Genomic DNA, 27,289 nt, shown 5'->3' with positions numbered 1-27,289 from the left:
TCAGTTTTATACTGTTTTTCTTCCCCCAGGAATCAACGTGTGACTGTTTGTATGAATTACCTACTTACAAAAAAGCCTGTCATTTAAAATCACTCAGCAAGTGCTCCAGCACTTGCTATGTAATAGATGCCCATGAATATTCATTCACTGCTCATTCATTTATTTATTGGTGAGTGATCTGACTTAACCAATACTTAATCCAAACATTAAAGATGATTATTTTAAAAATTTGCTATTTCAGACCCCAAAACAATATGATTTAGAAAGAAAGCTGCCATAATAAAGTCTGTGAAGTAAATTATAATTTATGTCTGCTGAATGTATAAACAACTCAAAGTGACTTGTGAATAAATTCAGCCTAAATTTTAAAAACAACTTTAACTGAGCATTTCTACCAGGCTCCTTTCTGGCTAATCAAAACCTCTTAAAAAATACTTTCTTGAATTTTGAAGCCTATTCTCCAAAAGACTTTATTATGGATGAACAAAGAGTAGCTTTATAGCCAGGCCTTTATATTGGTTGGGCCCTTAAACTTTCATAAATAGATGGCAACCCTAATTTCATCTCAGCTGTTAATTCTTATGGACCTGCCCTTAACCAACAGTCACACCATTCCAGGCGCTTGTCAGTGTCAATCAGTGTAAAATCTTGAACTTTCTCTGCTACCTGATACTTATTAAAAGGCTCAGTTGCAAGAAGAAATCACATTTATGGAAAATTGTATGGGGGATATATAATTCATCTATTTCTCTAGATGCTATATATTTCATCTTTAGATAAGCCAAACCAAATAGCTATTTATTTAGATGGCATCATTCTGATTTTGTCCAGAATTGCTTGTTACTGGCCTATACTGAGGAATGTTACAATAAAGAGCCCCATGAAATTCATGATAATGTGCAGTCATTTGATTCAGTATATCATATAACTCAGTGTTCCTCTTATGAGGACTAGTGACTTTTCTCTCAGGTGTATGTACCAGGTATATCTATGCTTCAACTAAGCAACTGCTGTGCTGTTGTCTGAGAGCTACCATAAATCATGTAATCAACTCTGTTTTCCATTTTGCATCAGCTACTGAAACCAACTCCCCCTAAAACGAAGTTCCCCTGCAGGGCTTATGATTAACCTCTCTACCCGAAACTTTATCCCTTTTCTTGTCCCGTCCCTGTCCCCCTGAAGATTGAGAAATAGCAAAGAAAAGAGGGAACTGAAACCGAGCAGGACCTCACGGAGCATTCCCCAGGTACAAGGCCCTCCATGTCCCCTGTTTCGTGTTTGACCTTCCCTGAGTTCCAAAGAGCAGACTCAAGCAGTTAACGATTAGAACAGAGTCACAGGACTCCTAGTTCCTCTTGAAGGGAGGCAGATGACAATCTGACGCATATCTTGTTGTTCTGTGGAAACTAAGACGCCACACCCAGTGGAGGAAGGTGACTACATGCTGTCGGCAAGCAAGTAGACCCCAGACTCCTTGGAACTGGAAAGTTGATGACTGAGATTCCCTAAACATCATCCTGTTACCTCACCACCAGCCAATCAGAAGAATGTCCACGAGCTGATCAGGCACCCTGTGAACTTCACACTTAATGGTTGCCTTTAAAAACTGTTCCTGAAAGCCAGCACGGAGTTCAGGTCTTTTGAGCACGAGCTGCCTGCTCTTGCTTGGGGTCCTACAATAAATGCTGTACTTTCCTTCACCACAGCCCACTGTCAGTTGATTGGCTTTGTTGTGCATAGGGCGAGTGGACCAGAGTTCAGTTCGGTAACACTACTAGGAAGCTCAGGGCCAGATATGCAGCTTGCTTATAGCAAAGTACGCAGAACCCTTGAGCACCAATCTTATCCCAAATTTCACATTATTTCACTTGCCTGGATTTTCTCTTCCCTTCCGCCCAATTTTTCCACTCAAGTATTTTTACTTTTTGCACAGGGTAGATCTTTACAAGCTGCCTCAAAATGTTTGGGGAATAAGGCAGGGAATTAAACTAACAAGCTAGTTTGTAGAAGATATACCACTAGGTAGCTGATTCATATAATATACTATAATATTCTAAAAATAATCTTGTTATACTGGTAATACTTTTTAAATCAGTAATTTAAGAACATTTTGGGAGGACAACATTTGTCACATTTAACCTTCTATGAATAATCCCTACATGAGAGAAAAAAATAAATTATTTTTATTTCTGCTCAATTCTCGGAAAACTCAATGATATAAAAATCTATACTTAAAGTCATTATTTTCAGCAAAAGAAAAAAATCATACAGCTTTATGGGATTCATGATCGTCTTTTTAAATGTGAATGTTAGATAGATTCTACCGTAAGATTATAATTGTCTCCTGTGAATTATTTTATTCTGTATCCAGTACATAAAATATTCCATATTCATTACACCTATCAACTCATATTATGATGAAAAAATATTTAAGTTATTTTATGTGGTAACTCATTAATGATACATTTTTTTTCTCAAAAAAGTTTAAGTAAATATGCTATTTCAAAATGAATACATTTCTTTTTCTCCTCATAAAAAAACCTAAATATCACTACAATTTAAAAACTATGATATAGGTAAGTAATCGGGAAAGCTAAAAAAGTGTCAGCATAATGACCAGTAAAATATTCAGTCCCAAACAATTAAGGTTTTAAAATAATTCATCATTTTTTTTCTTTTCTATTTTCCTCTTCTTAAAAGCATATTTTACTCTGAATTTTGTTAGGAGGGAAATTGAAACATTTTAAGAGAAGGAAAACCACCCAGGCAGCCCTTAAAGAGACAGGACATCATTTATCACCTGAAAAGACAGATTTATAAGAAGAGGGCCCTTTCTGTTCCTTTAAGACTGCAAAACAGATGGGAAGTGAATGGACAGTCAATGGGACAAGAAAACACATGGGAGGTGCCGCTGTATGTATGTTCCCAGCATAAGAAAGAGGTCAAGATTGTAACTGCATGACTGGGTCCTGGAAAGGGTCTTTCTTCAAGCTGTTACAAAGACAAACGCTGTTCCTCATCCTGCTGTCAAACTGTTATAAATATTGGTTTGTCAAAAGACCTTCAGTGCTGAAATTTTAAAAAGGAGGTGTAACAGATGAATGAATCATGAGAATGATTCTTAAACAGTCAGCTCATTAATGTAATTTTGAAAGTAAAAGAAAATAATACAAGAAGGGAGAATGTAATTCTGATTTATGAGCCAAACTGAAAGTTTATAGAAAAAAGTATGGAATTAAAAATTGCAGACTTTAATAAAGTTATGAATTAAGTGAGATGAAAAACAAAAATGGAATACAATTATATCTCTCTCTCTTTTTTTTTTTTTCCGGTACGCAGGCCTCTCACTGTTGTGGCCTCTCCCGTTGCGGAGCACAGGCTCCGGACGCGCAGGCTCAGCGGCCATGGCTCCGCAGCATGTGGGATCTTCCCAGACTGGGGCACGAACCCGTGTCCCCTGCATCGGCAGGCGGACTCTCAACCACTGCGCCACCAGGGAAGCCCCAATTATATCTCTTAAGTAAGATGCTACATAAGGACAAAGTATTATTAATCTTATCACAAGGAGAACTAATAGGCATTTGTGTTTTTTTAGGTTGATTTCATGTTTTCAGTTATTTCTCACTATAACTGTATAAATTGATATCATTACTGATATTGGTTCCATAAGGCAGAATAAGGCTCAAAGACATAAATGCAGCTTCAGAATTAATTTCATGCACTCAGTAATTTAGAAAATCACCTTTAAATTATAAATCACAATTTCTTTTTTTCTACAGAAAAGAAATAAAATTGAAATAGCAATAAGAATGCATAGATGGATAAGCCTGGGTTATCTTTTTTGAAGAATGAAACCATTACACATTTCTTTAGGAGACAAACTCATTGTTCTCAAGTTAATGATTAGTTGAACTAGGAGAGTAGGCTCTAAAAATAACACATTGAAAATAATATAAAAAAGGAAGCCAAACTATATGAACTTGGTTATCTACAGTCACCACTAGCACAAACCCAGACTAAAAATGAACAGAATCCCAAAACAAATCTAAGAAGATACTATCTCTGACACATGTTGTTAGCCCCAGCTTTGCCATAAATATTTATGTAACTGGCTAAATCATTTCCCTTAGTGAACATCAACTTCCCCATCTGAACAATGGGGATAATAACTTACAAGCCTTATACGCCTTTAGAAGAAAAACACAACACATGGTGTAAAGTGCAAAGCTCTATACAAATTTAAAGCACATATATAGAGTTCCAAACAGGATTTAATTTGGATTCCAAAGTACCAAATGATGCAGTTACATGAGAATACTTTCTATTCCTAATGCTTGCCTGGCTCATTGCTTTCCTGATTGTCAGCAATCTCAGTAGAAGTGAGAATAAAAGATTACAAAGTTAAGAAGAGAGTGGACGGTTTAAAGTAGAGGCAGCAGCCAAACATTCAAAAGTTTTCCTGTAGACTTCCCAGGTGGCACAGTGGTTAAGAATCCACCTGCCAACGCAGGTGACATGGGTTCGATCCCTGGTCCAGGAAGATCCCACATGCCGCAGAGCAACCACACCCATGTGCCACAACTACTGAGCCTGCACTCTAGAGCCTGCGAGCCATAACTACTGAGCCCGTGTGCCACAACTACTGAAGCCTGCACGCCTAGAGCCCCTGCTGCGCAACAAGAGAAGCCACCACAATGAGAAGCCCACGCACTGCAACGAAGAGTAGCATCCACTCGCTGCAACTAGAGAAAAGCCTGTGCGCAGCAACGAAGACCCAACGCAGCCAAAAATAAATAAATACATTTATTAAGGGAAAATAAGTTTTCCTGTGTAAAAGAGAATCATGATCAAAAGCAGCTGGAGTGCACAGAAGAATCAATCTAGTAATTTTAAGATAGGAATGATTTCAGCATCTTTGAAGAAAGAGAGACATAATGAAGGTACAAGTACATATAGGAAGTGCCAGGGTCCTGAATACAGGTGGAGATTAACTTTAAAAGCAGAGTGATTTTTAGTACATGTTTTGTTACTATATAGCCTCTGGAATCCCTGACTTATTTAAAGCAATGGGTACCATAGGTTTTATTTTTACTAATGCTGCTTATTCCTCTCAGGGAATCTTTTTGAAATAAGTTTGTATGAAGAAAAGGAAGAGAAATTGAGCCTACTCTGATAGATGAGAAACCAGAAATAGGAGCAATGACAACAAATTGAAGATTTGGGGTATAAGAGGAAGCCAGCCCAAGATTTCTTCATGAAAAATGTGTTCCAGAAGTGTAACAGAAATTATGTCCCTAAGATCCCATTAAAAATTTAGTTAGAATACAATGTTACAGTGGTTATATCTCGGCAGTGGTAATAGTTTAAAAAATTCTGCCATCTATATCTTCTAACTTTATACAATGCATATGCACTAGTTTTGTGATAAAAAAGATTAAAACAAAAACACCTAAAATTCTGGTAGTTGTACTGGGTGAAGACAGGTACACATGACACAGAATATGAAGTGGTACGAATAAAAGGAGAGACTAAAAAAAGACCTGAATTCCTTGGCCCAGAAAAAAGATCTAACTCAAAAGATTAAAACTAAGCAACAGACTGAAAAAGTTCTTCTAAGAGAAATTAAAATGGACTAATTCCATACACAGTAAGTAACGAGGAAGCAGAGAAAATCTATTATCTTTAATGGGCTGCACAAGTGTGAAAACGTCACCAGTTCAAGAATGATTTCAATTCATTCACAGGTGACAGATCCAGGAGGGGCAGTTACTAGAAATAGGAAGAATTCAAAGTGAATCCCCAACCACAAAGGATGATACCATGATAACCAATTACTAAGTGGCCCCGTGAAATGTCTCTTGGTGTCACAATTACCAAGAGGTTATTTGGGAAGATATCAGTCACTTTTAAAATTGATCATATCATGAATCAGCTTAATCATTTCTATGAATGTGATAATTAAGAATATGAAATTTCTAAGGTAATTTTGAATTATGCTCATTTGGAAAAAGAAACAGTTTAGAACTGTATAAAATGGTAAAGAAATTAAAATTTCTTTTGTCCTCAACCCCTCCTGCAACTATCCTGAGAACCCTCTTTCACAGAGGTTACCAGTTCAGTGTGCATCAATTTGTCCTTCAAGACAGTTCTCTCTTTTTTAAAAAATGTATTCATATCTTGTTTAATTTTATTTTTTAATATACTGTTCCACAGATCAATGGATTGTTTTGCAATTCGATTTAGTTTTTAATAACTAGATTCCATCTTTTTCCATCTTAGAATGGAGAGAATACATAATTAAAAAAATAAAACAAATCAAAGTTTAATCCAAAACGTAAAGATATTATTTCATCCTAAAGTCTCACTGAGGGAGTGGTAAGCATTAATAACAAGGGAAAAACAGCCTCATTTCTAGCTTTAAAAATGTGCACTGTCTTTTTTATACATAATCATATACACACAAGCACATAATACATAACACATAAATAGAAACCACTTTAAAATGATCAACAAAAAATTCAATCCATAAATTACTGAACAGCCCTTTCCTATCTTTATTCTCACTTTTAATCAGTTAAAATGTGAGTTTAAAGCAAAAAGAATATACTTGTTAGTAAAGCATTGAATAACAGTAGCCTGTAAAAGATTACAGAGAAGTAAATATCCTTTTAATCTTGTACCAGTTTATCAATATCCGTCAATGTTGTCTTTAAAAGACAGACTTAGGGCATGAAAAATGTGCTTGATTGTAAAAGCCCCATTTTGAGTCTGAATTTTCTCATCAATAACCTGGAAAGCACACAACTCGGACTCACCGTGTGGAATTGCGCATGTAAATAACTACTCCTCTAACACACAGGACTCTCCCTGAGGATTACTTTATTCTTTGTGTCAACTCACTCTCTCTCCCTTTTTTGGACTACAACACAAAGGCAGAGTCTACTTCATCTCTGCAGACTCAAGGTAAAAATAATCCTTCACTCTCTTCCTTAGCTGCTTTGTCAATTTCACCTTACTAGGAAAAATATTTCACAAAGGCAGAAGTTAAAAATTCAATCACTTTAACCCTGAGAAGATACCTTAAAGAGCTCAAACACTGATAACATAAAACAGAAAGCTATTTATTCTGTAGTGAAGAAAAGAAACATTCTAATCTTCCCATTTTTCAAATATACTCACTTCTACTAACCATTCCAGAAAGTGCATAAATGTCAAATAGAATAAAAATATTCCAATCGACTTAAAAATTCCTAATAAACACACACACAAAAATGAGTGTTTCGGTGAACTGGGTGGACCGGGGATTAGGACATCACTGGTGACCTAGAAAGAAGTAAGAAGTGGTTCTGCTAGGGATGAAAGCTAGTCGCAAGATGCCAGCAAAGGAATGTGTGGGTATAGGGATGAATGTAGCAAATGCGAGCTGCTCTACAAGAGAAATGAGGTGGCAGTTTTCTGGTGAGACAGAGTGGAAGAAAGCTTTCTTCTCCCTCTTTTTTAAGTTAAGAGAAGGGGGTAATGAAGAGCCTGTATTAAAACGTCATGATCCAACATTCATCAAACACATTCAATATGACATACAAAATATGGTGAATTTATGAAAGAAGCAAATGGCTTTGGCAGAATAGATCAATCATAATAGACATGAAAAAATTTTTTTCTTAAATTGGTTATTTTGGTTGATCTACAGTTGTCTATAGTGAGAAGCCTGCCTTCTGCTCAATTAAACAACACTGGCAGTACCTCAGTAAGGTTTTTAACCACTGAAGGAAGTTAAATAAACAGGGAAGAGGAAAAACACTAGCTCAGGACCAAGAGATAATAATGATGTATAAGAAGGCACAGTGAGAGACATAAGAAAAAAAGAGAAAGAGGGAAAGGCTGCTTAGAAGTGTGCTAGAAGCCAGGAGAGATGAGAAAGCAGTACTGAGTGCCTGTAATTACTGGCCAAAAAACCACAGTCACAGTATGTAGGTATAAATGATGCCACAGAGATTATGGTTTTTACAGTTGCCTAGGTACCTAGAATTCTACAACTCAATGCTACCCTCTCCTCCTTTAAATCCCTTTAAAATTCATTTTCTTTGGTTATGTCTACAGAAACAAATGAACATGCTACTATAGATAATAGTTCAAATAACAAATTTTCAATAGTCACATGATTTATCAGACTCTACTAAAAGAAGATATATGTCGATTTCATGCCCATTAATAAAAATAACAGACTGTGCCGCTGTAAGCATGAAGAACTCTCCAGAGAACTGGTGCGGGGGCAGAGTGGGTGGTGGCGGTGTGTGGCAACAATCACCTGTGGAGGCTTGGCAAAATACGCATGCCGTAGCCCTACCTCGGGAGAAATAGTTTAAACACATGACTTCCCTTTTCTACAGTTTTAAGTTCCAGATTCTGAGTACAATAATCTTTCTAGGATGATTTTCAGTCTCACACTACTTCGTGGCCACGGGTTTCATCCATCAAGGCCCTCAAGGATTCCGCAAGTACGGCAGAAGTTTAGGAATGTGGAGGAGCCAATGAAAATTAAACTCAAGAGCATCTTGCTATTTTTCTTTCCTAAATAAAGAACAACAAAATTATTCTTGCTGAAGCTTCTCCCATCTAGATATTTCCTGACTACTTTTTATCCAAGTTTTAACATGGCATGAAGACATTTCTTAACTCTCTTATAAACTAGAATTATATTTCAGAGATAATGAAGGTACTTCTTCTTCTTCTTTTTTTTTTTTTTTGCGGTACGCGGGCCTCTCACTGTTGTCACCTCTCCCGTTGCGGAGCACAGGCTCCGGACGCGCAGGCTCAGCGGCCACGGCTCACGGGCCCAGCCGCTCCACTGCATGCAGGATCCTCCCAGACCGGGGCACGAACCCGTGTCCCCTGCATCGGCAGGCAGACTCTCAACCACTGTGCCACCAGGGAAGCCCAAAGGTACTTCTTAAACTTAAGCAGCTAAGGTGCATTTCTCTTCTGATCTTAGCTTATAAAATGGTAGTACTGGATCATTCTGCCTCTACTCCCTTTTTATAACCATAATTTTCAAAATGCACTAGTACATTAATTATGAAGAACAAACAAAATTTTCATTATAAAAATAATTTGTTACTACCTGGTAGCTCAGAGAAAAAAGAAATTTCCATCTGTCATCTACATTTCTAAGTTTTTAGCATCAAAACTGAATCTCCTGCACACTAAGATAGAAAGCCTGTATCTTTCCTCCATTCTAATTATCAAGAGAAAGCATAGGATGGAGGATAAGAGGAGACTGGGAAAGTAAGGAGACACAAAGACAAGCCCCACCAGCATTGTATATTGCCAAGAGAAACAAACTTTAGTTTCAAGAAACAATTGCCGGCTGTCTGGGAGATGCTCAGGCATCAAACAATAAAGAACAGTCAACAGAGGCAAGAGGCCGAGCATGCTGCTGCGACTGCCTCTCTAATCCCCGGACCTCCAGTAAAAAGGCCAGCTGTTGCCACCTCGTGTAGAGAGTCAGCAGAGCAAATTAACCACGGGAGGAAAAAAGCTGCGGATATTGGAAAATTCTAATTTACCAGCCTCTTTAAGCTACACTGTTTTTAACATTGAGGACATCAAACTATTATCATTAAAATAAGCCTGTGTAATGGTAGCCCAAGTAAAAAGGTTTAAGACTGTTTTCACATTTCGTTAGTAAATGAGATAGACGTAAATATGAAATGCTCGGTTTTGACTGAAGCATATCTTCATGTAAAGTACAAGAAATATGAAGAAATACACTGAAGTTTATTATAAAACATTTCAACACTCCCACACAAGCTCGACAAAAAGCCTCAACTTAGAATAACAGCCATATGCTCAAGTAAAGATTCTGGATCTGTTACAGCTGGATTTCAAGTCTCTAAGTACAAACACACCACACTGAAAAGCTGTGTCTGAATTTTGGGCAACTTTGATACTACTTACCTATGGCGGAATTCAATTGAGTGTACTTCAAGACAATTTAACAAGTCACATAAAGAAAATTAACTTCCTTCCATCTGTTTACTGGCTTCATTTACACTTCTGTGTTCTCTTACCCAGATGTTCTAATGCTATCAAAGTTTTCATATTGTTTTAAAGTTTAAGCTGCAAAGTTTTTTTCGTGTACGAAGTACAGAGGATGATAATGATCATGATGATTATCACGGTCATAACTAACATGTATGTCTTTTTTGACCCTCTCCATAAAGGACACTGTTAACTATGGGAGCCTCTAACTATGGGAGCCTCCAAATATAAAAGACCATTTTATATAATTATATTGTCTAACACCTTGGGGTTTTCTTCTCAAATTAGTTCAGCAGAGTAGTTAAAAGACCTGGGCTCAAATCTTGGCTTTACCGGTTACTATCTGTGTGTTTCTTAGGCTGCCGTTTCTTTTTCTATAACACGAGAAAAATGACTATACCTATGAGACTGCATGTTAAACACATAACCTAATATCTGGCACAGGAAATTTATTCAAATATTAATTTATATTCATAAATAGATTCAAGTTTCGATACAAAAATGAAAAGGAATTTATTGTAAAATAAGAAGAGAACAATCTAAATGATTGGTAATACCGCTTTAATTCCTGGGTATCAGCGATTCTTTGATTATGTACACAGGAAATAGTGAACAAGAGTTAAAAAAGAAACCTAAGCTCTAAACCCCATGCAACTGATATCAAGGTCCAAAAACTCACAGTAAGCTAGGTTGATATGATATTTACAGAGCAAACAATAAAAGAATCCCATGCTGTTCTGATGAAATTCAGTTTAGCAACATTACTAGCAGTTGTTACCAGTGTCCAGACACTCAGTTTCCAGGCTGGGATGGAGAATAAATTCCAAAAAAAAGTCTGTGAGATGTTAGCACTATTACTTATTTTATATAATGACAATCATAAAATACATCTTATAAATCATAAGCAGATCATTATAGAAAGAAACATTTTAAATTGAGTTGTAACATGCCAATTTTTTCCTCTTCAAAGAAAGCGTTTTAAAATTGCGGTCCGTTTCAGTAAATACATTGGACACATTATTAAAAACTATGCTGGGAATCCAAATAGATTTTATCTAAATTAATGCTGTATTTAAGTATCTATAAAAAATCCTTTGAGATAAAATTCACTATAAAATCAAAAGAATTTCATCAAGGTCATAGTGAACATATTTAAACACCAGACAATTCTGAGTATGACTAGACAATGCAAAAAAGGAATAAGGTGGAAAGATTAGCTATGTATTTTACTAAACTGTCCATGAGGCAACCCAGTCTTTCAACATCTTCAGAGGTCATGTTTTCAAAAGTCTCATTATCTCTAAATTATTTTCATATGATCCCTGATCCATTATCAGCTATAAAAACAAAATTAAATTTTTTTTTACCCTTTTCTCAGACTTAGGCAACAGTTGTAAAAATACTACAAAGAACATTTTTCCTGAATCATTTACTGTCATTATGCCCCACAAGCCCCAAATATTCTGTGTAGTAGCTACAAATATTTTCCTAAATAATCCCAATCTAACAAGGTTTAAAAATTAACAGTGAAGTATTACTACCATGTAACCCTTAGATTCCCACCAACTGTCCCATGAACGTCCTTTAGAGCAAAAAGACCTAGTTCAGGATCACGCATTGTATTTTGTTTTCTTATTCTTTAGTTTCCCTCAACCTGGAATAGTTCCTCAGTCTTTCCTTGTCTCTCATGATCTTGATACATTTTAAAGATTACAAGCCAGTTATTTTGTAGATTGTGCTTTAATTGGGGTTTTCCTGATGTATCCTTATGACTGAATTTAAGTTATACATTGAAGGTAAGAAAATCATAGAAGTGACGCTGGGTTCTTCTCACTGCATTCTATAAGGTGGCACACAGTTCTGATTTGACTACTACTGATAATATTACTGTGACCACTTGATTAAGGTGGTTATTACCAGGCTTCCCCACTTTAAAGTTATTCTTTTTTCCTTTTCAATTATTTTGCATGGAGACAGTTTGTGTGATTATACAAACATCCCATTCCTCATCACTGATTTTATTCATTTACTTATATAATTATCAATTTATGGACTCCTGTTTTATTCAATGGATTATAATTTATAACTGTCCTTATTTATATTGATGCCCAAACTGTCCTAGTTTTAGCCAACAGGAACCTCTGCACATTGGCTTCTGTATCTTGTTGACCTGTCCCTATCATCCTTCAACTACTTCCTTACTTTCTATATCCTAAGATGTCCCAGGTTCCTCCTGACCTTCCCCTGCTCCACCTATGGAATCCAGTGCATCTCCAGAGTCCTGGTTCCTTGTATGCCTCCTCATCTCATAAGGCTCCTAGAACTAGAAGAGGCAAGCTCTTCTTTCATTTCTTTCATCTTCCTAACTCTAGCTTTGTGGCTTCACTTCAATATTGAACACGGTATATTTTCTCCAGAATATGAGAGAATACCGTACTACTTATGTACTCATCTTAAAGGACAACCAGTCGAAGAATCCCCAAAGTAAACTGGTGAAATGATTTGAAATTGGGCACGTTTAAAACTGGCAAAATATATGATGCATCAAACTTCTACCAATCTCTACAGTAATCTACCCTGTACCATTTTGAAACTGTAGTAAAAACAAACAAACAAAAACTCTGACTCCCTTTCTCTAAATTTCATTAACTGACTTACCATATTCTAATTGAATATGCTATACTAGGAACTTTGATCTGTGTAAGACAGTAGTAACCATTAAACTGTGACAGTTTACTGGCTGAAAGTATCCATGACCATATTCGCAAGTGTTAGACTGAACATAAACAGTAAGGAAAAGGTACTCTCAAGATTTTTTTTCAACTAATGGACAAAGTCATGGCTCATCTCCTTTAGTGTGACTGATGAGGCTGAGTCACTGGTCAAACACTTGCTTCCAAGGACATTATTTGGTACATTAACACGACAATAATTATATATATACAAAAGTAGTAAATCATTTCAAGGGAGTCATATGGGTACTTTCTCAGGAAAACATAAGACTTGGCTTGACAGTGCACAAATTTGTGTTAGCAATACACTTTCCTTAAACAATCAAATTGGGAGTAGAAAATGATGGGGTTACACAAGACTCTATTATAAAACATGAGAAAAGACATATTTTCTAATCACTTAAAAATGTATATGCTGGTAAAACACATGGAAGTATTTCACTGTCTGATAACTATGTCTCGAGGGATACAAAAGAAATAGATCTGTATACACTGTGATACTGACACACCTCTTCCTGTAACAGTACTAATTTAGCATGAAATTATGAACCAGAAACTTCCAAATGTTTTTTTGAACCAATTCCCCTACCAACCCTGTAAAAAAAACTATTATAGTATCATTCTTACAAAGAAGCTAAGGCTGTGGGAGATACCCTGCCTAAGATAACACAGCTAGTACATGGTAGTTCAGATTTAAGCACAGGCCTTCTATGAGTTAGCACAGACTTAACTACACCACCAAGGCAGCATGAAAAAACTGGAAGAATAGCAACAGAAGATGGAAATAAAAGTTAAAGTGAGATATGTTTCAAAAAAAAGATTACCTAAAGAAAGAAGGAAAAGGAAAAGAGAAAGAAATAGGAAGCTGAGATAGTAGGGAGGAGAGAGAAAGACAGGACAAGCAGTGGAGGAGAACATTGTGTTCTGGCACACAGCAGAAGACAGGAAAGCGCTGCTTGGTTTCACTTGGATGTTCTAGGGGTTGTATTGTAGTGCTAAGTATTCAGCTTAGAAACTGTTTTCAAATGTGAAGAACTGCTTTTGGTTGAGCATGTGCTACCTTCTGGGTATCAGAAAATTCATAGATAGTAAATTTAAGTTTACATTGAAAGAAAAAAATACTGTTTCATGAAGTTGAAATAAGGGAAACTTGTAACAAGGTAAACTCAAACAGAAGCACTAACCACCAGCATTTTCATTTTTATTTAATAATATTAACTTCTCACTGATTTCCTTCGGTTCTCAAGTATTTAAGTAAATCTTAATAGGCAATCCAAACATCTTAAAGCTAGGAATTCACTAGCATTCAAAGAACCAAATGTCCCTCCGCGCCTCCCCAAAGCCCCCAAAAACAAAGTGACAAAGTGACTAACAGGGCCCAGCTAGGTTGGGGGCTGAAGGTGGGGAGCCATATCACCCTGGTATAGATGTTAAAGCCAGACCAGGTGTAAGAGGGTGTTCGCAACCTGCCCAGCAGTGAGGAGAGGATCCGTGTAGGAGGAGTCAGTGCAGGCGGCCAAAGCACAGCAGGATGAAAACAGTATCTCTACAAAAGCACGGTTGGGCTTCAGGTGAGGAAGAGTCCTCATGTAGCCGGGCAGGGGGTAGGAAGAATGAGAGAGAGAGATGCCTGCAGTGTCAGAGCATGAGCTCAGTATAAAGGACTCCATTAGGAAGGGCAACCTGGCACAGAATGTCAGAGCCTAGATGAGGTGGAAAGGGTGTCAACACAGGGTAAGGTATTGTGGTAGTGGCCTGGAGTTGGGCGAGAAGAACCGAGCTGGGTGAGAAGAACATTTGTGCAATGAAGGGGACAGTAGCAAGTTTGGTTACATATAAGAGGACTGATCAAAATAAGGAAATATATTAAAGATATGTAGAGCCAGATTTATCACTGTCAGAAAAAGGAATTACAAATAAGGAAAAGGAAAAAATTAGAATGAACTCGGTATTATTAAATTAAAATGGAAAGCACTGGTGTCAACTTATGGTTTTCAATACAGATATATACATACGATTAGAAATACAGATGTAAATGTGTATATATGCGCACGCACACACATGGTATTTGTTCCTTCGCTCCACCGAGTGGGTCTGGGAACAGTGATAGTTCAATAATGATGAACATATCTGGTTTCTAGTTCTTGATTTCTAAATATCATTCTCCAAAAAGGGAAGCTTGGTCAGGGAAAGCACAAGATGAATATGGAACATCTTGTGTGGAAGGACAATATTAGGACAACAGGTGAAACTTGCATGGAGTCTGAAAATTAGATGTAGTAATTTATCAGTGTTATTAACATCCCGATTTTGATGGTTGCTAGGAGAAAATTCTTGTTTCTAATAAAGTACTTGGAACTGATGGAACTTCAGGTCAGCAACTTTCAAACAGTTCAGGGGGAAAAAGCTCTTTGTACATACTTTTCTATAAGTTTAAAATGAGATGGAGAAATAAATGGACATGCAGAAGGTGAAAAGGCAGTGAGATGGAGGGCAGGAAGGATTACTTACTGAGGTCTTCAGCCAGTTGAACTCGTTTACCAGTAAGCAATTTTACCTTCTTCTCACTATCTTCAGCAAAATCTTCCAGTACCTCTTTAACATTTTTCTCTAATCGCCTGACTGTTTAAAGCAAATAAAGAAAAATGAGAAGCATGATTTTTATGAATGCACAAGGATGATAAAATTAACAATATATGGAGAGCAAGTTCTTATTTTTCTCATCACGATAAATCTATTGTTAAGTTCAGACTTCTCAGTTATAGGGAGAATATCTACCTGTTATGCAGTACTTTTATCAACATGAAACTAACACATATCCTCAGAGAAAGTCCTATTCTTAAGCCCTAATATTTTAATGGAAGTACAGATTCCCCAAAAAACCTAAGTGATGCTTAGGAGTCCTTTCCTAACAGAGTTTTTGTGTAATGAAGAAAGACTCCTGGTATGTTTATCTCCCATCTTTTTCAATTATGGTTTATTTTCATTACTATTTTAAAGGCAAATTATAATTTTTGGTCTTCTAATAAATCTAATATTCAGGAAATATTTTGGCATCCATCTATTTAAAGTGAAATGTTATTACTGTTATTTTTCATGTCAAATCAGAAAGTGGTCCTTCTGTGGCTTACCTTCAGTGTTTGTAAGTTGCTGTCTTAAAGTATTTGCAGTGATAGCAAGCATTCGCTGTATTCGCCAAAACAGGACAACATCATTGCATTCCAACTGAAATATTAGGTAATAAAGATTACCAGATGCAAACTTAAAAATGAAAACCACAATCATGAACACATAAAATTCCTGAAGTCAGTACCTACAGCCTCTGCTTTAATAAAAAATAATCAGATTTACCTAATACATATATTCCTCTTGTAGATAGGACCTACTGCATTTTTTCTGCACAGGAACCACAAAGTTCTACATGATTTGGGTTTTATTTGCACCACAGCTACATAGCTTTGTTTTGATTCCAATGACAAAGCAAGTAAACTTGGGAAGTAGAGAATTTCATTATGTTATATACAAGCAGAAGTTCACAGAATATATCCTTACTTAGCATTTAGTTCAACTAACAATCATGTTATCTTAAATATGTCCTTAGGCTAACCCCTGTTCTTTGAGTGTACACTCAAGCCATTTTTGAAATTCAGCTGCATATGCAAATACATTAATGATGTTTTAAAAAAGCTTACCCTCTGGGTGAGGAGTAAAACAGGGGTAGGAGATTAAGTAGTACAAACAACTATGTATAAAATAAATAAGCTACAAGGATATATTGTACAGTACAGGGAAATATAGCCAATATTTTATAATAACTTTAAATGGAGTATAATCTATAAAAATATTGAATCACTATTCTGTATACCTGAAACAAATATAAAATAGTAAATCGACTATATTTCAATTAAAAAAATAGCATATTCCTTTTTGAAAGCAAGAAAGCAAGAAAGGGAAAAAGCAAGAAAGCAAGAAAGAAAGAGAAAGAAAGAAAAGAAAGAAAGCTTATTCAATAGAGAGGTCTTACTAACAATGAAAATTATGCAAACAACTTGCCAATTTTTACATAGGCACATTTAAACACAAATTTCTTTTAAGCTGCTGAAAACGTAAAAGAAAAACACTTTAGGGGTCTCAAATAAGATCGCTGATTAACAGAGCTCTTTCAGAAGGACACTTTAAAAAGCATTTATCCTTGTATGAAAAAGCTCAAAATACATTAGTTTACCGCCACCTAGGGGTTACTTTGTAAAATGTGACATTAAAGTGCAGTTGTCCATTCTAAGAACTTTCTACAGTTCTTTTAAAGAATTATTTAAAGCAAGATTTTCATGGAGGAAGCTTGCACAAGCCTCTTAGATAGCCTCATCCACCAAAGGGCAGACACCAGAAACAAGAACTATAATCCTGCAGCCTGTGGAACGTAAACCACATTCACAGAAAGACAGACAAAATGAAAAGGCAGAGGACTATGTACCAGATGAAGGAACAAAATAAAACCCCAGAAAAACAATTAAATGAAGTGGAGATAGGCAACCTTCCAGAAAAAGAATTCAGAATAATGAGAGTGAAGATGATCCAGGACCTCAGAAAAAGAATGGAGGCAAAGATCAAGAAGATGCAAGAAATGTTTAACAAAGACCTAGAAGAATTAAAGAACAAACAGAGATGAACAATACAATAAGTGAAATGAATAATACCCTAGAAGGACTCAATAGCAGAATAACTGAGGCAGAAAAACAGATAAGTGACCTGGAAGACAAAATAGTGGAATTCACTGCTGTGGAACACAATAAAGAAAAAAGAATGAAAAGAAAGAAAGACAGCCTAAGAGACCTCTGGGACAACATTAAACACACCAACATTCTCATCATAGGGTGCCAGAAGGAGAAGAGAGAAAGAAAGGACCTGAGAAAATATCTGAAGAGATAACTGCTGAGAATTTCCCTACATGGGAAAGGAAATAGTCACCTAAGTTCAGGAAGCTCAGAGAGTCCCAGGCAGGATAAGCCAAAGGAGGAACATGCAAGAAACTTAGTAATCAAGTTGACAAAAGATAATGAAAAAATATTAAATGCAACAAGGGAAAAGCAACAAATAACATACAAGGGAATTCCCATAAGTTTGTCAGCTGATTTATCAGCAGAAACTCTGTAGGCCAGAAGGCAGTGGCACGATATACTTAAAGTGATGCAAGGGAAGAACCTACAACCAAGATCACTCTACCCGGCAGGGATCTCATTCAGATTTCACAGAGAAATCAAAAGCTTTAGACAAGCAAAAGCTAAGAGAATTCAGCACCACAAAACCAGCTCTACAACACATGCTAAAGGAACTTCTCTAAGTGGGAAACACAAGAGAAGGACCTGCAAAAACAAACCCAAAACAGTTAACATAATGGTAATAGGAACATACATATTGATAATTACCTTAAATGTGAATGGATTAAATGCTCCAACCAAAAGACACAGGCTCACTGAATGGATACAAAAATAAAACTCATATATATGCTGTCGACAAGAGACCCACTTCAAACTAGGGACACATACAGACTGAAAGTGAGGGGATGGAAAAAGATATTCCATGTAAATGGAAATCAAAAGAAAGCTGGAGTAGCAATACTCTTATCAGATAAAATAGACTTTAAAATAAAGAAAGTTACAAGAGACAAGGAAGGACACTACATATGATCAAGGGATCAATCCAAGAAGATATAACAATTATAAATATATAGGCACCCAACATAGGAGCACCTCAATACATAAGGCAACTGCTAACAGCTATAAAAGAGGAAATCAACAGTAACACAATACTTCAACACCTTACTTACACCAATGGACACATCATCCAAACAGAAAATTAATAAGGAAACACAAGCTTTAAATGACACAACAGACCAGATAGATTTAATGGCTATTTATAGGACATTCCATCTAAAAACAGCAGATTACACTTTCTTCTCAAGTGCACATGGAACATTCTCCAGGATAGATCACATCCTGGGTCACAAATCAAGTCTTGGTAAATTCAAGAAAACTGAAATCATATCAAGCATTTTTTCCGACCACAATGCTATGAGATTAGAAATAAATTACAGGGAAAAAAACGTAAAAGACACAAACACATGGAGGCTAAAAAATATGTTACTAAATAACCAAGAGATCACAGAAGAAATCAAAGAGGAGATCAAAAAACACCTAGAGACAAATGATAACGAAAACACAACAAACCAAAACCTATGCGATGCAGCAAAAGCAGTTCTAAGAGGGAAGTTTATAGCAATACAATCCTACCTCAAGAAACAAGAAAAATCTCAAACAAACAACCTAAAGTTACACCTAAAGGAACTGGAGAGAGAACAAACAAAACCCAAAGTTAGTAGAAGGAAAGAAATAACAAACATGAGAGTAGAAATAAATGAAATAAAAACAAGAAAGCAATAGCAAAGATCAATAAAACTAAAGCTGGTTCTTTGAAAAGATAAACGAAATTGATAAACCTTTAGCCAGATGCATCCAGAAAAAGAGGGAGAGGACTCAAATCAGTAAAATGAAAAATGAAAAAGGAGAAGTTACAACAGACACTGCAGATATACAAAGCATCCTAAGAGACTACTACAAGCAACTGTATGCCAATAAAATGGACAACCTGGAAGAAATGGACAAATTCTTAGAAAGGTATAACCTTCCAAGACTGAACCAGGAAGAAATAGAAAATATGAACAAAACAAAGTAATGAAACTGTGATTAAAAATCTCCCAACAAATAAAAGCCCAGGACCATATGGCTTCACAGGCGATTTCTATCAAACATTTAGAGAAGAGCTAACACCCATCCTTCTAAAACTCTTCCAAAAAATTGGAACAGAGAAAGAACACTCCCAAACTCATTCTACAAGCCCACAATCACCTGATGCCAAAACCAGACAAAGATACTACAAAAAAAGAAAATTACAGACCAATATCACTGATGAATTTAGATTAAAAAATCCTCAACAAAACCCTAGCAAACAGAATCTAGCAACACACTGAAAGGATCATACACCATGATGAAGTGCGATTTATCCCAGGGATGCAAGGATTCTTCAAAATACGCAAATCAATCAATGTGATACACCATATTAACAAACTGAAGAATAAAAACCATATGATCATCTCACTAGATGCAGAAAAAGCTTTTGACAAAATTTAACACCCATTCATGACGAAAACTCTCCAGAAAGCGGGCATAGAGGGAACCTATCTCAACGTAATAAATGCCATATATGACAAACCCACAGCAAACATCATTCTCAATGGTGAAAAACTGAAAGCATTTCCTCTAAGATCAGGAACAAGACAAGGATGTCCACTCTCACCACTATTATTCCACATAGTTTTGGAAGTCCTAGCCACAGCAATCAGAGAAGAAAAAGAAATAAAAGGAATCCAAATTGGAAAAGAAGAAGTAAAACTGCCACTGTTTGCAGATGACATGATACTATACATAGAGAATCCTAAAGATGCCACCAGAAAACTACTAGAGCTAATCAATGAATTTGGTAAAGTTGCAGGCTACAAAATTAAGGCACAGAAATCTCTTGCTTTCCTATACAATAAAGATGAAAAATCCAAAACAGAAATTAAGGAAACACTCCCATTAACCATTGCAGCAAAAAGAATTAAATATCTAGGAATAAACCTACCTAAGGAGACAAAAGACCTGTATGCAGAAATCTATAAGACAGTGATGAAAGAAATTAAAGAAGATACAAACAGATGGAGAGATATACCATGTTCTTGGATTGGAAGAATCAACATTGTGAAAATGACTATACTACCCAAAGCAATCTACAGATTCAGTGCAATCGCTATCCAACTACCAATGGCATTCTACACAGAACTAGAACATAAAATTTCACAATTTGTATGGAAACACAGAAGACCCTGAATAGCCAAAGCAATCTTGAGAAAGAAAAATGGAGCTGGAGGAATCAGGCTCCCTGACTTCAGACTATACTACAAAGCTACAGTAATCAAGACAATATGGTACTGGCACAAAAACAGAAATATAGATCAATGGAACAGGATAGAAAGCCCAGAGATAAATCCACACACCTATAATCAACTAATCTATGACAAAGGAGGCAAGGATATACAATGGAGAAAAGACAGTCTCTTCAATAAGTGGTGCTGGGAAAACTGGACAGCTACATGTAAAAGAATGAAATTAGAACACTCCCTAACACCATACACAAAAATAAACTCAAAATGGATTAAAGACCTAAATGTAAGACCAGATATTATAAAACTCTTACAGGAAAACCTAGGAAGAACACTCTTTGATATAAATCACAGCGAGATCTTTTTTGACCCACCTCCTAGAGTAGTGGAAATAAAAACAAAAATAAACAAATGGGACCTAATGAAACTTAAAAGCTTTTGCACAGCAAGGAAACTGTAAACAAGACGAAAAGATAACCCTCAGAATGGGAGAAAACATTTGCAAATGAATCAATGGAGAAAGCATTAATCTCCAAAATATATAAACAGCTCATGCAGCTCAATATTAAAAAAAACAAACAACCCAATCCAGAAATGGGCAGAAGACCTAAATAGACATTTCTCCAAAGAAGACATACAGATGTCCAAGAGGCACATGAAAAGCTGCTCAACATCACTAATTATTAAAGAAATGTAAATCAAAACTACACTGAGGTATCACCTCACACTGGTTAGAATGGGCATCATCAGAAAATCTACAAACAACAAATGCTGGAGAAGGTGTGGAGAAAAGGGAACCCTCTTGCACTGTAGGTGGGAATGTAAATTGATACAGCCACTATGGAGAATAGTACGGAGGTTCCTTAAAAAACTAAAAACAGAATTACCATATGACCCAGCAATCCCACTACTGGGCATATACACAGAGAAAACCATAATTCAAAAAGACACATGCACCCCAATGTTCACTGCAGCACTCTTTACAATAGCCAGCTATGGAAGCAACCTAAATGCCCATCGAAAGATGAATGGATAAAGAAAATGTACATATATATAATGGAATATTACTCAGCCATAAAAAGGAACAAAACTGGGTCATTTGTAGAGACGTGGATAGACCTAGAGACTGTCATACAAAGTGAAGTAAGTCAGAAAGAGAAAAACAAATGTTGTATATTAATGCATATATGTGGAATCTAGAAAAATGGTACAGATGAACTGGTTTGCAAGGCAGAAACAGAGACACAGATGTAGTGAACAAACATATGGACACCAAGGGGGGAATGCAGGGAGAAGGGTGGTGGTGGTGGGATGAATTGGGAGATTAGGATTGACATATATACACTAATATGAATAAAATTGGTAACTAATAAGAACATGCTGTATAAAAAAAATAAATAGAAAAAAATTCAAAAACAAAAAAATAGATTTTCATGATATAAAGAATTATAATATGGGGGAAAGCATGATAAAAAATGTAGTGCATTATTATTTCCATTATGCAAATAAATGGTTATGTTATATATCTACACACACATACATACAACATGTATAGAAAGAGGTGAATGGATATACATAAAAATGTTAACTAAAAGTACTTCTAGGTCAGGGGATTATAAAATATTGTTTCCTTTTGCATGGTTGTTTTTTTTAACATTTATTTATTCCATTTACTTTCTATAATGGTAAAGTATTATTTTCTAACATAGTTAATTCTTAAAAAAATCTTTAAAAAGTATTGTAGTGCCTATTATATGCACACGATCTAATATGCACTGGGATGATATGTATGTAAAATGTAATCACTACAGAAAGTGGTAAATATCTTTGAAAAAATAAGAGTTAGGTCACTCTATAAATTACGCATACTTTTTTTCAGAAGATCAAAAGACTTAAAAGTTAATGCTAAACCTCAAGCTTACTTTTAAGCAATTAAACAACTATCACTAAAAAACATTTCTCTTTATTTTTGGAAACCTTACCTCAGAATCTACAAAATGCCTCTGGTAGTAATAGAAGCCTCTTCGACAAAGGTTACAATGGTTTAGGGCTGTTTTTAAGAAATGTCTTCTATAAACTTGGTGCCAAGTATCCTTGATCTAAAATAATAAAAAGAAAAGAGACCAAAGAGTTACTGTATGCTCTCCAGGTTGATCAAACACATTCTGAAAAGTCATATACAAAGTTTACTTATAAAAAAGTTAATTAAAACCAACGGCAATGTTGTTATTCTGTCAACCTTCTATATCCATTAAAAAATTTTTTTTCAAGGTAAAGATTAGACCACTAGTACTCTGACTCCTTACCAGTCTATATACTTCAATATTTGCAGTGTTTCTAACAAGCATTATTATTAATCATCTTGTAGAGTAGAGAGGGTGGAGATTATCTTCCTCTAGTTAGAGGTAAGGTGTCCAAGGCAAAAAGAGGTTGTGAGCCTTGTCAGAGGTCAGAGTCAGACTAGGAAGCTGGTCTCAGACCATGTCCATCAACCCAACAACATTTCCTTTCTCGTTATGAAATTTCATTGTTCCTTCAGCAATATGACCCCCACCACTTTATTATTATATAGTCTGTTAGGGTGTTCAGAGGTCTTCCACACCATTGTCTTTTTTCAAGCACAACAAAAATAATGTTGAGAAAGTAGAACAAGCATCATCAACACCATTTGACAGTTGAGAAAAGGGGGCTGAGATTATACCAATAACTAAAGGCAGTATTACTAGCTAATAGAATGGAAGTGTACTGGAATTCACATCTCCTGACATCTAGTCTATCCACTATTCTTATCACAGTACTTTGCTACCTATTTTATAGCTTCACAAAATGCAGTGAACATAGTTTCTCTTGGAAAAAATCTGATACTTTCTCGCTCACAGAAAGTAAGATATACAGCCAATTCATATCCTAAGATATGGATAAAATCCCTCCTATTGTATTAACCACTTACAAAGTTCAAAAGTATCCAACTGAACAGAATTTACTGTTAGTAAGAGCTAGGACCAATGTGGATAAATGAAATCTATATTAAACTAATAATTTCATGTAATCATTAGTTTTAATTTCATTTTCAATTTATAAACAATGAGATGTATAGCAGCTTTAACTGTTTCTTTTCATCAGTTTTCTTGTTCTGACCTCTGGTGGATTTTAAATTAAGTATACTCATTTCTCAAGTGCAGAAACATAAATAGCAAACAAATCTTTAAGAGAATCTATGCATGGCCCTGAAACTTCTTAAATGATTGTTTTCCTCACTAGAATTACTTTTCTAAATGGGGTTCACTTAAGCTAATTTAAGCTAATGTTAAAATGAAGCTTTGATCCCTTACACCCTAACTAACTAGGGAACACAGGCCCAGAAACACAATTGTTTTTTTAAATTTTTCTCCAAATAAGCATCATGAAGGTAAGCAAAAGTAGCCTAAACTATAATTATATATCCTCATATTTATTATGAAGAAAGAAAATGAGATAGAACCCAAAGGTATTATCCAATTTACTCATACCTGATTAAGATACATTTGACTGAAAAAACATACATATTAAGTGAGCCATATTTAAACAAAAATTTCATTCTGTAATCTGAAACAGCGTAACGTAGTGCAGAGATCTCGGTGGGGTCTCTCCCCTTTTCCCAGAACTTACTGCTGAATTTGCCCAGAGAACTTCCCTTTTCTAAGTCTCAAGTTCCCCATTTACAAATTAAAGCATTATACTTAAAGCAATACTGAGAATAAAATTTCAACTGTTTCCACGCTCAAAATGACCAAGTTCTTTTTGTCAGCAAAAGTACACAAGATCAAAGTACAATTAAGCACTTAAATATCTAAGTAATACATTAGAAGTAGTAACATTTTACTACAAGAAACAAAGACTAAGGAAGCAAGTTCATGCTTTTCAGCAGTTTATTACCAAGCTTGGGTCTACTTCTACTCCTCGGGATTCAAGGTTCTTTCGGACTGTAGTTATCTCATCACTTGCAAGATAAGCTGGGTGCTCCTCATTACATTTCAACATCTTCTCCAGTTCATTCTTGGTTTCATTGTGAACACACTTTGAAATGTTTAAAAGAGGACTGTGTTTAGATGGTTCATGACTTGGCATAATTATAAAAACAGAGTCCCAATTTTAATAAATATATTACTTTTGCACGATTGGTGACACAAGCTCAACCACAACAAACAAGGAAAACCAGAGTACCCCGGCTTATGAATGCAAAACAACCTGGACATGTGAGGGGGCAAGGGGGGAAGGGGATTAGCCCTATTTGCTATACTTTATCGATACTTTGGCTGAGATGTTTTACTGTCCAAGTCACAGGATCAGGCACCTTACTATGTACATCCTTTCTTGACCTTAGGGTATGATTTCAATCTAGGAAAAAGTGCCCTATATACATGGGAAGATATAATGTTCTATAAATGCCTCATATCTAAGAACTGGATGACTGTAAGGCCCTGTGCCTGTTGACATGCTCCTTTTCTGATAAATACAAAATTCAGTCTGATTTTTTTAAAAAGTCTTTTCATTGAAATCGTTCTTAGATTGCTTCTGTGAGGTGCCCAACATTCTTAAATTCACTTCCAGTCTCTTCTCTATAATTGTTTACAATCTCTTCACCAAATGAGGAAAGCCTACACACTAGTGGTAAGTCTGAAAGCAAGACTCAGTACGGTGTCAAATTAACTTTATCTTTTCATTTTTTCCATCCTTCTTTCAAAACTGCATGGTACAGGAAACTAGCTTCAAATTCACTACTCTAAACAAGTTACTACCATAGCACTTTGCCCCAAACTGTACCAAGCTACGGAATCTGAGTATTTATATAAAAATAACACTGAAACACAAATAAACGGCTTGTAAATGGAACTACTAAATAATATTCTCTGAAAACATGAGAAGAAATTTAATAAAGAGAAATTTCACTGTTTCCTTAAACTTCTGCTATTTGGTCTGAGACAGGAAGGAAAATTCCAACTATATTCTCCCACTCTTCCTGCCCTGTTTCACTTCCACCTGTCCACCTGTTCCCACCACGCTGGTTGTTCAGGAGAACACCACTCTCCCATCTATCCTGACCAAGATTTCCATTAGTTTAGCTCAAAGTGAAAATGTTTCAAAGGAATGGTTTTTCCCCAGAAGATTAGGAAAAAGTAACAATATAAGAGCAAAATATAGTTTTCAGAACATGGATTTCTCATCTTTAGCAAAGGACAATCTTAAGTTTCTTTTCCTGCTAAATCCTGCCAACTCAAAAAGAAAAGGAACTGTTACACAGCTATCTAAACTTGCAGTGTGGGACCTAAGGATATTCTCAACTTCTAGAATCTGTTTCTCACTGAAAACTCCAGGTATGAAGTCTAGACCAGTGGTTTTCAACTGGGAGTGGGAGGGTTAGAGAGGTTAGAGGAAAGCTTGAGTCGGTGAGTCTGACATGACGCTTTGCTTTGACAGAGAAAACAAAACCTGTGTATACAAACACCTCCCCAGCGGTTCTCCTGTCCCTCCCCGCTACACTCCAAACTGTGGCCTCTGTTTGTTTTACAGTCAGACTGAGTCTTACACATGCTGCCCTGATAACCTTAGGAGAAGCTCTTCTCTGAAGGGTTTCCAAATTCCTCTTCTAGGCTACAGATCCTTGCACTGACAGTAAAACTAATTCCTCTGCTTCTCTTGAAGGGATTTCCTATGGGTTCAAGTTCCTGAGAAAGTAACTTACAACCAGGAATCATTCCTCTCTGAGAGTGTTTGGCCAAAGCATATTTACTACTAGTTGCTGAGGCAAGTTCTGCCATCACTGATTGTTCTAGACCTAATTAGGCCTAATTTCACTAAGCCTTAAAGGTCAGACGCCATTTTTCTTTGGAGTTTATCTGCCTTATACCAGTTCTTTCTAATCAATGCCTCTACCTGTCTCAAAGTCAGAAATCTCTGCTGAATCCCCTAGGAATTCTATTCTGAAAGACCGCCTCCTCACAGCCCATGTGTATAGCAGAGATAACTGATGTACTCTGAATACACGCATGACCCAACCACTAACTCTGTCCATTTCTTCAGCTTCTTTTCAGTCTCTGAGTGACTCATTTTCCCACAAAAATCATATCAGAAAAAAAAAGAGAAGAGGAAGACTGTCCCCTCACTATTTTAAGACAAACTGGGACTTATATCTGATAGATATCTTACGAAACAAGAAATGCATAAAACCAGAAAAACATAGGGTGTTGATTATATAATTAACTCTGTATTTAAAATAAAAACAAAAAAATAAAAAAAGAATAGGAATGATATGTCATTTGGTAATTTTTCATTCTCTTTATCTGCTCTCTCAATACACACACATCTGATGGTCTCATTTCTCTAATTACATGGATTCAAGGAAGGAAGAAAGGAAAGTAAATTAGATGCCACCTTTTTCTTATTCATTACTTCCTTCATCTATGTATTTTGATTTTATATTCTATTTACCATCTTTTATTTAAGGAATTAACATAAGAAAGAGATGGTGGTGTAAGACTCAATGCTAATAAGAAAAGAA

The 27,289-nt window shown here is 36.0% G+C and overlaps 1 protein-coding gene across 4 annotated transcripts in view; it reads right to left on the bottom strand.

Moving 5' to 3' along the window:
• Nucleotides 1-27,289, bottom strand: part of OPA1 (OPA1 mitochondrial dynamin like GTPase) — a 96,854-nt gene that overhangs the window by 12,324 nt on the left and 57,241 nt on the right. For all 4 annotated transcript variants that reach the window (XM_082654993.1, XM_082654995.1, XM_082654994.1 and 1 more), the window contains 4 exons: nucleotides 24,667-24,807; nucleotides 22,734-22,850; nucleotides 15,905-15,998; nucleotides 15,285-15,395 (listed from right to left, as the gene is read on the bottom strand). In XM_082654993.1, the coding sequence (XP_082511119.1) occupies nucleotides 15,285-15,395; nucleotides 15,905-15,998; nucleotides 22,734-22,850; nucleotides 24,667-24,807 (463 nt within the window). The remainder of the gene's footprint in view (nucleotides 1-15,284; nucleotides 15,396-15,904; nucleotides 15,999-22,733; nucleotides 22,851-24,666; nucleotides 24,808-27,289) is intronic.

This window comes from Grampus griseus (assembly GCF_964374135.1).
Source record: "Grampus griseus genome assembly, chromosome: 5".
Taxonomy (NCBI): Eukaryota; Metazoa; Chordata; class Mammalia; order Artiodactyla; family Delphinidae; genus Grampus; species Grampus griseus.
This window is presented reverse-complemented; position numbering and strand designations above follow the sequence as displayed.